General features: G+C 36.2%; 1 protein-coding gene across 10 annotated transcripts in view; it reads right to left on the bottom strand.

The window, feature by feature from the left end:
* Positions 1-13129, bottom strand: part of PPP3CA (protein phosphatase 3 catalytic subunit alpha) — a 309334-nt gene that overhangs the window by 58011 nt on the left and 238194 nt on the right. For all 10 annotated transcript variants that reach the window (XM_072755567.1, XM_072755569.1, XM_025983828.2 and 7 more), the window contains 3 exons: positions 12229-12340; positions 10560-10705; positions 7524-7663 (listed from right to left, as the gene is read on the bottom strand). In XM_072755567.1, coding sequence (XP_072611668.1) covers positions 7524-7663; positions 10560-10705; positions 12229-12340 — 398 coding nt within the window. The remainder of the gene's footprint in view (positions 1-7523; positions 7664-10559; positions 10706-12228; positions 12341-13129) is intronic.

The following is a 13129-nucleotide window of genomic DNA, read 5'->3' as shown; positions in this document are numbered from 1 at the left end:
CATGCTAAGCTTGATACTGTTTTGTGTTAAAGTTTTCCCTCATGGAAGTATATATCTGATTTTTAACAGCATTCTAAAGAAAATAAAATTAACCTTGCAGCAATCTGCTAGGTTAATAGCATTAAGTGAGGAACATTTGTATTATTACTTGGAAGGAACTCATTTAGAAGAAAATCCTTAGAAATTTAAACACATACATAATCAAATGCTCAAACTCTCTAGAAATTACAAACATTTAAAAAATAAATTTAGAAAACACTTGAATACCATCTAGATTCCCATTATTGGTCAACCACCTGCCTGGGATACATTAAAGTCTTTAATAATATTAGGTGACAGAAAAAAACAAACAGTTTCACAACATTTTTATGCCATAAGTGGAAATGATGGTAAACCAAATAGTGTTCAAGTTACAAGGCACTAAAGAAGATATATGTAGAATGATAGAGAAAGCAGGCTTCAGAACCCCTAATACCACAGGGAGAGGTGGAAAATCATTTATTCACCAATAATTTGTCAAAGACTCTCTGGTGATTTGTTCCATCTGCTAGAAGGCTATATTAGGCATAGGGAGGGGTGGTATGATAAGTGTATAGTTTTTCTGTATTGAGGGCTATTTATTATTCAGGTAGGAAAGAAAGTAAAGCATTTCTTGAGATATTATGAAACAAAGAAAGCACATTGGTCTGAGGAAGCTTTAAAAAAAAAATCTTTCCCATGTTAGATCTTTTGTTTTCTTTTTTTATTTTCTTTGCATTAATGATGTGACGCTTCTATGTTCTGTGCCCATGAAAGCAAAAGAGATTCTCTTCCTCAGGGCCAGTCAGCCCAAGTATAGGGCCTACGGCCTCCTTCTGAGCACAGGGCTGGCTGGATCTCAATTCTACTCACACCCTTCCGTGGACACCCTTGTCAGGCAACCAACCTTAGGATGGTTTTGTTTGAACCCAATGTCCTGGACATGACTTGAAATAAGACTCAACGCAAAGATCAGCGAAGACCACCGATACTTTCAGCTTTGTGATATTCATTTTTACCAGCATGCGCTACTGCGTTTGGAGAAAGAGCTGTACTCTCTGAAAATGCTTTTTTTGCCTCTTGGAACATGATTATTCTTGAAGCACTAGAGAATGCATTTCTCTGGGTAGAAAAGGAGGTGGAAATTTCCATGAATAGTGGGAATACTTAGATCTGGGTTTTATTCCAATTTCCCGTGTAAATTCTGGAAAACTGCTTAACCTCTTTGAGCCTGAATTACCTCACTGGTACAAATGTAGGCAGTAGCATTTATATCATAGACACGAGATAAAGATTAAATGAGTTAGCAATATATGTAAACCCCTAGTCCGGGGCCCGACTGAAAGTGGTAGACATTTAACAATTCCTAATTTTCTCTCCACCACTATGGTGTGGAAGAAACAACACAGCATAGAAGTGATTCAGCAATCTCAGATTCTAGTAGTAATTGTGAAAAAGAAATCTACATGCCCCAAATGGCATCACTTAGACCAAATCATCAACTGGGGTTTCATACCTAACTTAATGGAAGTTTCAGCCTTCCCCAGAAAAGTAAATCTTAACTGGTCAGTCAAGTCAGGAATGTTCTGACCAGCACCAGTGAGGTAATCCGTCACATGGGCCCTCTGCCTCCACCAAGTGCAGATGAGGTCATGTGTGTGAGACCCTCTGCCCCTCCCCCACAGCAAAGTCACTGGCCTGAAACAAGACTTTCTTTTCTTTTCTAAATAACCCCTCGCCCCACCCTCTTCCCTATAAAGACTTTCCGTTCTGTATGGTTCCTCAGAGCCCCTCTACTTGCTAGCAGGGACACTGCCCAGGTCATGAATCGTTTAATAAAGCCAATTAGATCTTAAAGTTTAATCTGTTGATTTTTTTTTTAACACTGCTAAATGTATTAGTTGTGACTCATGTTAGATCATAAAGGTAATGATGTATGGGGAACACTAGACAGGAAAGGAGTTCGAATGACAGAGAGAGAGAGATGCAGACTGAGCATGAACAGGTAAGGAAGGTAGAAATGGTAGAAAAACTGTTCTGGCATTAAAGAAAACAGCTATTATTAGACTCACTCTGTTTACTCTCTTACTTTCATTCTTTCCTATATTAAACTATGTTTAATTAGTTTAAATTAAACTAATTAAGCCTCCTAGGTTTGTCTTTTTAGATATAGTTGAGTATTTTTTCCTTCTGGAAAAGCCTACCCTTCTGCCAAACCTTCGCTGAATTATCACCTATAAACCCTTCCCCCCAAATCTACTCACCCTGAGGTGTACAGAACTGCTGCACCCACCATGCTCCCATAACATTTTTTCAGATAGCATTCATCATGTTGTGCTGTAAATTATGTTTATATATCTGCTCTCCAGCAATGGTGAATGCCTTAAGAGATGGACATTATTGCCTTTGTTTTCATACCCTAAATCCTTAGCTGCAATCTGTCAGATTATGGGAGTTTACACTCAATTGCTGGAGTGGCCCCAACAGAGCAGTCCAGCAAGTGAGAGAGGCAAAGAGTTTCTCTCCCTCATCAGGTTCAGCAAAGCAGAGGCAGGCAGCCCACAACGCCTGCTTACGGGCCAGGAGGAAGCCTCTCGTTGCCTCCTTGGTGTCCTTACCTTCTTTCAGCCCAGTAGTAAGGGAGGACTGCCCAACTGCCAAGTTCCTCTTCTGTTTCTGGGGGCTGGGTAATGGGTTTTAAGCCTTGGGGTGTCTCGGCATCACCTGGATGCTGTCAGGCATATCTCTTCCCAAGGCTGGCTGCATTTTTTTTTCCCTTTGCCCCAGGGTTCTACCAACTAATTTCACTTTGCCCACTACGTATCAAGTCTGGAAGGGCTCCAACTCTTCCCACCAGAGCTTAAGTCCTCACTTGCACCTGGCTGCAGGCTGCCTTAGGAGCAGTGAGCAATTTTTATTTAAGACAAACATTTTATTGAAGCTTAGCATTTATACAGAAAACTGCCTCAAATCAGATTACAAATTGATCATCTATCTTCCCCTCATAACTAACATTTAGATCAAGACACAGAGCATTCATTACCTGAACCCCAGGCACTCTTCCCCAACTCCTTTGAGTCACTATCACCTCCTCACTACAGGTAACTGCCACTTTGGCTTTGAACATTATAGATTAGCTTTCTGTATTGTTAAACTCTCATTTCAACGCTATCATCAACATGTGCTTCTAGTAATCTGGCTTCTGCTCATCACTCTATTTGTGGCATTCACCCATGTTGTTATATGCAGTTTGGTTAACCCCTTCTCATCTGCTGTATTTAGGTGTGTAGATATACTACATACAACTTATTATTCATTCTATTAAATAGATATTTGGGTTGCTTCCATTTCTTGGCTATTACAGATGTTGTTGCTATGAGCAATCTTTTGGGTGCAAACATGTACACATTTCTAGTGAATATAAAAATAAAAGTAGAATAATTTAGCTATATGGATGTTCAGCTTTAGTGTATCCTAAAGCAGCTGACTATAATTTGGAATGAGAGGTAGAATGGGACCATTCAGATGGTCATCTTTCTAGCGGTGTTCTAGATGTACTCTCTTCCATATTTTCATAAACACTCCTTTTTCTGTCTTCAAAGAGCCTTCCCAAATGACTCTGGTTGGATAGGTCCTATTCATCCTTTAAAACTCAGATCTAGTAACACTTCTACCACACATTGTCATTTAAACTCCAATTCACTCCTCTGTGGGGTAGGCCCCCCAACTGTGCGTACATCTGTGTACACGTGTGCGTGTATGATAATTTCCACATTTCTCACAGCATTTCTCACCTTGAATTTTGTCATAGTTTTGGGTCTTTGCCACTCAAAGGCACTCTCCCTCAAAGACAGGTATTCTGAGTATCTGTAAAGCCTCACAGAAGGCACATATAATAGGAGTTCAACTAATGTTTGTTAAATAATTGAATGAGTGAGTGAATTCTCAAAAGGACACCCATTAAGGAAACCATACGGCTTGGGGGAGTGAGTGGGAAGGACATTGTGAAATTTATGTGTGATTTCAACAAACTAAAAATGAAAGTCTTGAACTCAGAGTAGGAACAAAGGAAGGCAGAATAGTCTACATGCCGGTGATATTTTTAAGAAAGGGTCAGTAAAATGTGATGACTGATGGTGATTTCAGTGCAAAAAGAAAAAGTGAAGATATTTTCTAGAGTGCATGACCATTCATAGAACTGTTAATAGAAACAGGCTAACCAGGAGGAAGCTCCAGTGGGGAAGTAAATAATAGGCCTTTTCAGGCAAGGTGAGTTTAGGTTAAGGTGACAATGGGACATATAAGATAAGAACTTCCAGCAGCTACTTTAGAAATAGAGAAGTCCAGCTCAGGAAAAGAGAAATAGATGAAGGGGCTAGATCTGGCAATCAAACCCAGAGTTGACAGTTTACAGTGAAGCTAATGGAATAGGTGAGGCTCCAGGGGAAGAAAAAAATGTTGAAAGCAGAAGAATGACCAAGAAAGAGCAGCTCAAAAGGCAGGGATCTGCACGATAACTTAGAGGAGAATCAGGATACGTGGTAAGGAGGAACCAGAAGATTTCCAGGTGGAAGGGGTTGGGAAGAGTGTCAACTGCAGAAGGGAAGGTGGGCTGCGTGTGAAGAGCTGACACACCGCTGATCTGTGATTAAGAGATCAGCAGTGATTTGAGTGAGCCACAATTTGCAGCTTCAAAAACACTTTTAAAATGACTGTAAAGATGTTCTTTAAGTCTCAGAGTTTAGAGGAAACTTCAGAATATCTGATTTAACTCACTCCTTTTGAAGTAAGCTAAGCTTAGAACACAAAGCTTACGTGATTCATCCAAGGCAGACACACAAACTGCCAACCCAAGCACCAAATCCAGCCAACAGTTTTTGTTTGGTCTACATGAAAATGAAATTCTTACCTCTGCTTTGTCAGGATCCTCACAAATTTTTACAGTGTAAGTCTAGGCCTGTTTCACGATTCTCAAGTACCTTTCTAGACATCACAGGCATTTGAGTTTGCAAACTCCAGTCTAAGGTTACAAAGATATTGGTAGCACCAGGGCAAAAGCAGAGGATCCCCTCCCCTAGGTCACAGTGCCTCTCTTCCCTAACGCATCGCGGCATTCATGCATTTTTACTGATGGATTTTTCTGTAAAACTTCATTTTATTTAAATCACGGCCCAGACAATATGTCAGATGAGGATAGGGTGGCACAGCAAATTAAATTTGCAGACTCTCTATAAACATGTAAAATAAAACTGGGAGTTGTCAATCAAAATAACTGCCAATAACTCAAACAGGTAATTGTCACCGAGTTTCTCTGCCACTAGTTTTACTGCTCTCCCTGTGTCTCTCTAGATCAGCTTTATGAAGTGCAGCCACAGAGGATGCCTTGCCACCTCTGAGGGAACTAAAGACAAAAGAATCTAAAAGCTCTGGAAGGAAAGAGTCCCTTTTCTCCTCCTTAGATAAAACAGAATACAGATTCCTTTGCCATTCATCAGAGCCTATAGGCTGTGCATTTAGATATTCAGCATCTGTCATGGCTACAGATACTAAAGAACCTCTAATGAGAGGAGTTAAATAACCATTTTGTAGAGAACAAAAGTGTGAAAACAAGCATAATCCTCTAATTATCTAGTTGATGGACTTTATCTCTGATGTAAACACATCTGTGTCTATATTGATAAAACAAAAATACCATAACTTTATGTAAGTTCAGTACAGAACCTCATTTAGAATACGATTTATTTGAACAGCTGACTCAGAAAACTAATAGAAGAATGTTATATTATGAATAAAAAGAAAGATCAATGCAATGTGCCTCAATATCACAATCAAGAGGTTTGGCTTTTTGCTATTGTAGTACTGAGGCACAACCCAGTGGCATTGAGTAGGTAATTTAAACACCCATGCTATGCCCAGGGATTTAAAACTAAATTTTAAAAACGGAAAACTTCACTTTGATGTATATCAATAATATTTATCTTTTCATAAAAACTTTTAGCATATTTAATAACAGATTACCTCCAAATTAATTACTGAAAAGAAGCGTCAGGCTTTGCAGAAATATTTTTACCATGTTTCTTCATTTCATCCAAAATGGAGTCATGAGACCTGGTGCTCAAATTTCCAAAACATAGAAATGAATTGTAACCTTTCTGATAAGCTGAGAGCAAACCTCATTATCAATATTTATAACAAAAAGTATTCTTTGAAGGATGCTTTACAGTATATAAGACTTTCTGTTCACAAACTAATTCCTCAATCACTTCAACAGATGTATAAAAGGAAGCTTTTTCCCCCTGTAAGGAAAACTTAAAGTATGGAACAAAATGTTTCCCCTGATAGATGTTATATAGAAGGCTGAGTGAGAGCTGCTTACTCTTACACTTAAGGAAGATGTGTGCCACGTCTGAGCTCCCCTTGCCCTCCCAGTTTCTTCCTTGACGGGGCTGGAATTGGGCATAAACTTCAGTGTACATCACATTTGGTGTGTAAGTTTTGTTTTGTTTTCTTTTGCTTAAAGACTATGTATCAATAGAATTGAACATTCTCGATTTCTCCACAACTTCTTTCTCCTGTCACTTTGGCCACTGTCACATAAACTTTGTGTCTCTTTTTTTTTTAAATTTAAATTCAATTTGCTAACATATAGTATAATACCCAGTGCTCATCCCATCAAGTGCCCTCCTTAGTGCCCGTCACCCAGTTACCCTCTCCCTCCACAACGCTTTGTTTTAAACTGTGTGTCTGATGCTAAGAGAACCTAGGGAAACAGTATAATCAAATGCAGGGGCAACACCTGAGTTGAGACATCAGGAAAATCGTGAGGAGGCAAAGACACAACTGTATTGTGGATTTCTTTCTGAGGTGCTCTGAAACGTTATGGAATGGGCAGATTCCCCTATACTGGCAAATATAAAAATTACTGTAACAGTTTTGGAAAGCGGCTTGTCAAAGTGCTAAAAATCAATTTACTATGGTCCCTATGTACTGAGCTGCTGCTAATTTTAATTTATCCAGGAAGTGTAACAAACTTAAGAAAGTTTAGGAGAAACTTCAATATCATTTAATTAACAGACTTAAAATTGTTTTTCTGATTTAAGTTATGAAAATGGGTAAAAAATGTCTTAAGTGATTGTATAATTGTATAAAAAAAAATCAAGGCTGGCATTGTATTTTTTTTCTACAGTTCTTGAAACAGAACACATTTTCTACTAAATTCCATTATCTTTTTTGGCTGCTTCACCACCCTGATATCACATGCCTCTTTTATGACTTTTCTATTCTTCTATTATATCTCTGTATTCATGTAAATGTTTTATTTACCTTTTCCTTTTGCAAGTGCTAAGAGCCCATTTGAGGCAGGCTTGCAAAGTGAATCTTTCATTTGTCCTTGTTTCCCACAGAAGTCTCGTAAACAACACAAACACATCGAGCAAGACATGAACTGATAACTTAGAACATTTATGAACCAAATGTGCTCCCGAAGGCGAGCTGTCCGTCCTCACCTGTAGAAGTACGAACACCCCCTGACTGTGTTGTGAGTGAAATGTTCCTGAGTCTTCTCATTTCCAAAGTCCTCCAGGGGGTCTGACCACAGGATATCACACATAGGTCCATAAGCAGGTGGTTCTTTGAATCGGTCTAACTAAGAAAAATAGAAGACAGAGAGCAAAATACTAATCTTTGGAAGCTTTGGAATCCAGAAAGTAGAAGTTGCTGCAGTCCCTAATGTCCTCAGCACAGTCCCAGTGAGGGCAGCCCTCTTCCCCTCTTCCTGTTGGTTTGGCTCTCCTCTGCCTTCCTTTCTCCTTATTCATCCTCTCTCTCTCTCTCTCTCTCTCTCTCTCTCTCTCCAATTTCTCCTCCTTCCTTCCTCTGGATGAACCTGTTCCTTATTTGTCTTCGTCTCGCTCTTTACCTTCCTCTTGTTTCTTTCATACCTACCCTTTGATCCTTTTTTCCTGTCTCCTAGTTTACTTTTTATCTTTTCTTTCTCTCCTCCTTACTTATGTGATCTATCTAAGTATTTTAGTCATTACCAATTGATGTGATTCTGTGTTTCATTTCTTGAGGAGGAGCTTTTCTATTGTTTTATCTTTAGGGAAATATCTATCACTGCCTCCATTAAACTGAGATTTAGAAATTTGGATGGAGAACAACGTGTGGTGTTTATATTGAACAACAATGACTTTGAGAATAAATGGCTTTCATTTTAGAGCAGCCAATTGTACGGCATTTTGGATATTCACTATTAGAGGGTATCTAAGTTTCGAATTAGAGTACAAGCCTGGTGTAGTTTATCTTAGTCATTACAAACCAAAAGGAATGATAAGCAGTAAAATAAACCCCAATTCAGCTGGTCATTCTTCAGCTCACAGTTCTAAGCTTTATAGTTTTACCAAAACCCTCATATGAAATCCATTTTCCAGCTATAAATGTTTAGCAAGGTCATATTTCAACTTAAAAAGGTGTATTTAGAAAAGCAAGAGCAATATAATAACTGGAAATGACATTTCACCAACAATTTTATAACACTATCACTTTCCTGTAGTTTATCCTGATTTAGTTGCAATTAAAGAATCTTTGGTGAAGTTAGCAGACGTTATATAGTCTCTCTCTCAAAAAAAAAAGCATAAAACAGCTATGAAAACCTATTAAGAACTGATACTCTTCATATTCAATACTTTAATATTTTTCAAAAATCCATTGGGAAAGGTGAATATATAAGCCTGGCAGCCGATCAAATTCTTTTTCCTGAGACATAAAAGGTGACATAAATAATGGTTTTGCTACACACCATTTTTTACTAATATTTAATAAGAATGAAGCAATATCTCACACTTTCAACACTCAATGAAAAACTTCAATAAGCCAAGACCCTCTATATTTCAACCATTATGTTATCCATAAAATATTCATTGCAAACTTAGACTTGGTAAAGAGACTTAAATAATTTATGCTTTTAGAATAATTCATCCAAGAAAAATAATGCTTGTTCATAAAAACACAGAATTTCTTTCTAAGAAAGAAGAACTTATTATTAGGAGTAGAATAGCAAAGGAGAAGAGTCTTTCTGATTACTATGAATATCCAGCTAAAGATCTGTTAAGGCAACCAGAATATAGAACTTATTCTGGAAAAGTTACAAAATGCATTCTAAAATTAATACCATCATCAGGAAGAATAAATAACTACAAAATTAATTAAATAAAGTAAGTGTGGCGGAAACTCTAACTGACATAGGCAAAATGCAAACCTAAAAATCATTCTATGGCTAACATTCATGCTTAATATGACATATGTGAAAATTGAACAGAATATCTGAAACATGTCAGAAAATAAGTTCTGGGGATAGCGGGTGATAGTTTTAAATTTTACTTAATTTATGATAAGAAGTTCAGTTAATAATGCTAAAGTCCATCAGATTATAGAGTTCATACAGAAAGTGAACCAGTCTCGCCTTTAACTCCATGACTACAATTCAGTGTCATGTCTTTCTCATACTTTAAACAGAGAGCAAATACCAATGCTCTGTGTGCTGCAGAACTCCAGAAGCAGATGGGTAATGATGTCTTATTTAAAAAGACAAAAACATTTTGCAGGAAGCAAAGATTTATTTAATGTACTTCTGTTTGATTTTAAAAATAAAAATCATGCATTTCCTTTCTAATAGGAAACTAAATACAGTATTATTTTTACACTTGAAAACTTGGACCTAATGATAGAGTATTAAGGTAAAATTTGACTGTTTTATTTTCCTAAATAACAGTTTTTCTTTAAAAGCCCAGGAACTTTTCAAAGAATATTGAGCAAACCAATAAATAAATAAATAAATAAATAAATAAATAAATAAATAAACAAACAAACATATATAAATAATCATCTCTTCTACTACATAAAATTATCTTATATTATTACATATTCTCAAGAAAAAGACATTTATTTCCCTGTTCACTCTAACTCATCTTTTCACTGGCTACAACAACTATTACTAGCCACTGTTAAATTAAGTAAAAAATACCTCAAAAAAAAAAATCAACTTTCACTTAGCCACTCCAATATAGTCAACAGAATATCACCATTGTTTTTGTCAGATTGTTACTTTAAAGTGTTAATCTGTGAATATAATAGATATTGTTAAAAATTATAATACAGACACATTTTAAAGGTCGAGTTGTGATATTTTTCCAAGAGCAAAGCAACATTTTCTCACTATAATAGACTATGAATATACAATGGGTTGCTTAAAGCCAGCCACAGGGAAATGAAAAGGCGTATTTTTTTTGCAATCAAATATTATACATTTCAATGACACATGTCACATGGTAAAATGAACCCTGAGGTTTTCAAGATAAAAACTCTTCCAAGTATAAATATATTTTTCTTTCTGAATAAAAGTGAATACAAAGAAGAGATTCATGACAAATTTAAATCCTTTTAATTCAAAAGGATAAAGTCAGTGAAAAAGACAGGGAAATTAATGTCTTCTATTTATTAATGAAGCACACAGTATGATGAGACTTAGAAATAACAGAACTTACTTTTCTGATATCATCTAAAGTGTTAATCTCTGGAGACAAACCACCGTGCACACACAGGAACTGCTGGTTCATCAGGGCAGCCAGGGGCAGGCAGTCAAAGGCATCCATACAGGCATCATATACACGTTCTGAATACTTTATTTTACCTTTTAAAACATGATTTAAAAACAAATAATTGGTTCTCATGATTTAAGAGCTATGATCATTTCACTGAAATAGTCTTTTTTTAAAATGTTTTATTCCAAGAATCATATTATTAGCATATAACTACATACCACAAAGTTCCAAAACATGATTAAATAAGATATTTTGAAGAGATATGTATCACAGGTTTCGCCCCATCTAAAAGTGTAGTAGTGTTCCTTTGAAACCTTTTGTAAGCCGAAATGGTGTGAAGCAAAGAAGCAATTATCATTAATCTATATGGAAAAATTGGGGCAGGGGAGCAGTCACAGATCCAAAAAATAAACTCTTAGGCTTTTCTGTTATCTTAAGACTCTACTTATAACAGATGCACAAAATAAATGGAGATAAAGCACTGAGGCTCACAAAGTTCCAAGCTATGGCAGCTTGATGGTGAGTATAGTTCCCAGTGAAGGGACTTGGTGGAGGTGGGAGGAGATACTTATTGCTCAGGGTGAGCGCTTCCTCTAAGTGCTCACTGCAAATTTAACACTAAACACTATTTTTGCTTTTCACCTTTCTTCCTAAAAGCAAAAATTCCCTTTGGATTTCTTTTGGTTAGCAGTAACAAGTACCCATGTAGGTTCTCATAAAAGTAAAGTGACATAAGACACTCTTGAAATGGCAGGGAATACTTGTATTATTCTTTATATCCACTGTCTTATACTTTTGTTGTTCATCTGTATTTTACAGTTTTTAGTAACTTTTTATATAGCAGAGGAGAAAACTTTTGAATATATCCTTGCTATTTATCTGCATATATATCTAAAAAATTATGTATACAAACAACCAGGAGACCAACAGAAACATGGCCATAAAGCTGGCTAATTTTCCTAAATGATCTTGTAGAGAGGAGATGGCAAGAAAGTTTCTAAAGTTGTTTCTGTATCACTGCCCATTGCTTTTCCTTACCAACTTACATCTAATGTTTTGAGAAAAGTCTCTGTACTCCATTGAATATTGTTTCAGTGGACAATAGGGAAAATCAAGAGAGGAGAGAAATGAAATTTATATGAAGTACCCCCCACTCCTAGTATTTATGTCTAAAGGAAGACATCATCTTTAATTTTGCAAAATCCACTAGAGGCTAGTAAAACTATTGTTTCCAAACAGGCACAGTTAAATTTGCCCTCCATCTCCTTTTCTTGAGTGGTTTGAGATGAAAGGGTAAAACTATTCCCCCGAATAGTAGTATTCTGGCTATTTTTAAAAATGAAGTTAATTGTTGTTTCTTAGGGCAAATTACATCAAATGTTAATTCCAATTTTTAGGGATCATTTTATAAAGAATTTATAATTTAAAAAAGAAATTCTGAATTCTCTTCATTGTCCATGCTTAGAAAGAATTATGGAAGGACATAAAATAAGATAGTATCATTTTTTAAGTTTTTGGCTTTTAAGCAATGAATATTATCATGTGCTCTTAGCATGGATTAAAATGACTAGCACATACGGTGTTTAAATGGAGAAGCCTGAAGTGTACTTACATTCTTGTTTAAAAGTGAAATACTCTGTTAGATGTCTACATTCATGATTTCCACGAAGTAAAAACAGTGTTTTGGGGTAAAGAATTTTCAAGGCCCACAAATACAGCACACACTGAAAAAAATAAAAATAACATAAAATTAAATATTTTTCCATTATACTTGAGGATCCCATTGCTCACATCAGGAAGACATGAACTAGCATGCTATTGTAACCTAAAGTTCCCAAAAGGCTAAGCCTTATTATGGGGGATATCAAAAATCAAACAGAAAACACTAATACAAAACCAAGGTTCATCTATACCTAAAATATATACATGCACTCAGGATATATGTACCACAAGAAACACGAAAACAAAAGATTTAACAGGATCTACTGGAAGAAGCCTGAATGAAGATATACTCAGAATATACTGGCGTAAAAGTATGAGAATAAATGTGATTAGCAATTAATAAAGACACCTCTCTTTATATAAAACAAACCTGAAAAAGAAGTAATAGAAATAGAAGAATTGTGAAGGAAAAGCAAGACAAAATTTGGAAGCAAACAATGCCAGGCTCAGGCAGACTGAGAGACTATCTTTCTTCTTTTTTTAAAATTTCTAATTATTTTTAAAATAATCTCTACACCCAATGTGGGGCTCAAATTTACAACCCTGAGATCTAGAGTCACGTGCTATATTGACTGAGCCAGCCAGGCACCCCATGTTTCTATTTTCTATTATGTTCTCTCCTTCACTGGCCTTCTTCTCCCTCTTATCACTTTGTCTTTTATTTCAGTGCCTTTGGTATATAAAGCCTTAAGAATGTTTGTTTAACATATAATTAAACTGAAGGCCAGGGAACCTCAGTACACATGCTGCTAATAACTAAAACATTTCATATACCTTAAGACTTTTAAACA

This window comes from Vulpes vulpes, chromosome 4 (genome assembly GCF_048418805.1).
Source record: "Vulpes vulpes isolate BD-2025 chromosome 4, VulVul3, whole genome shotgun sequence".
NCBI classification, from domain to species: domain Eukaryota; kingdom Metazoa; phylum Chordata; class Mammalia; order Carnivora; family Canidae; genus Vulpes; species Vulpes vulpes.
Note: the sequence above shows the minus strand (reverse complement) of the source record. Positions and strands in the feature narration are given on the sequence as shown.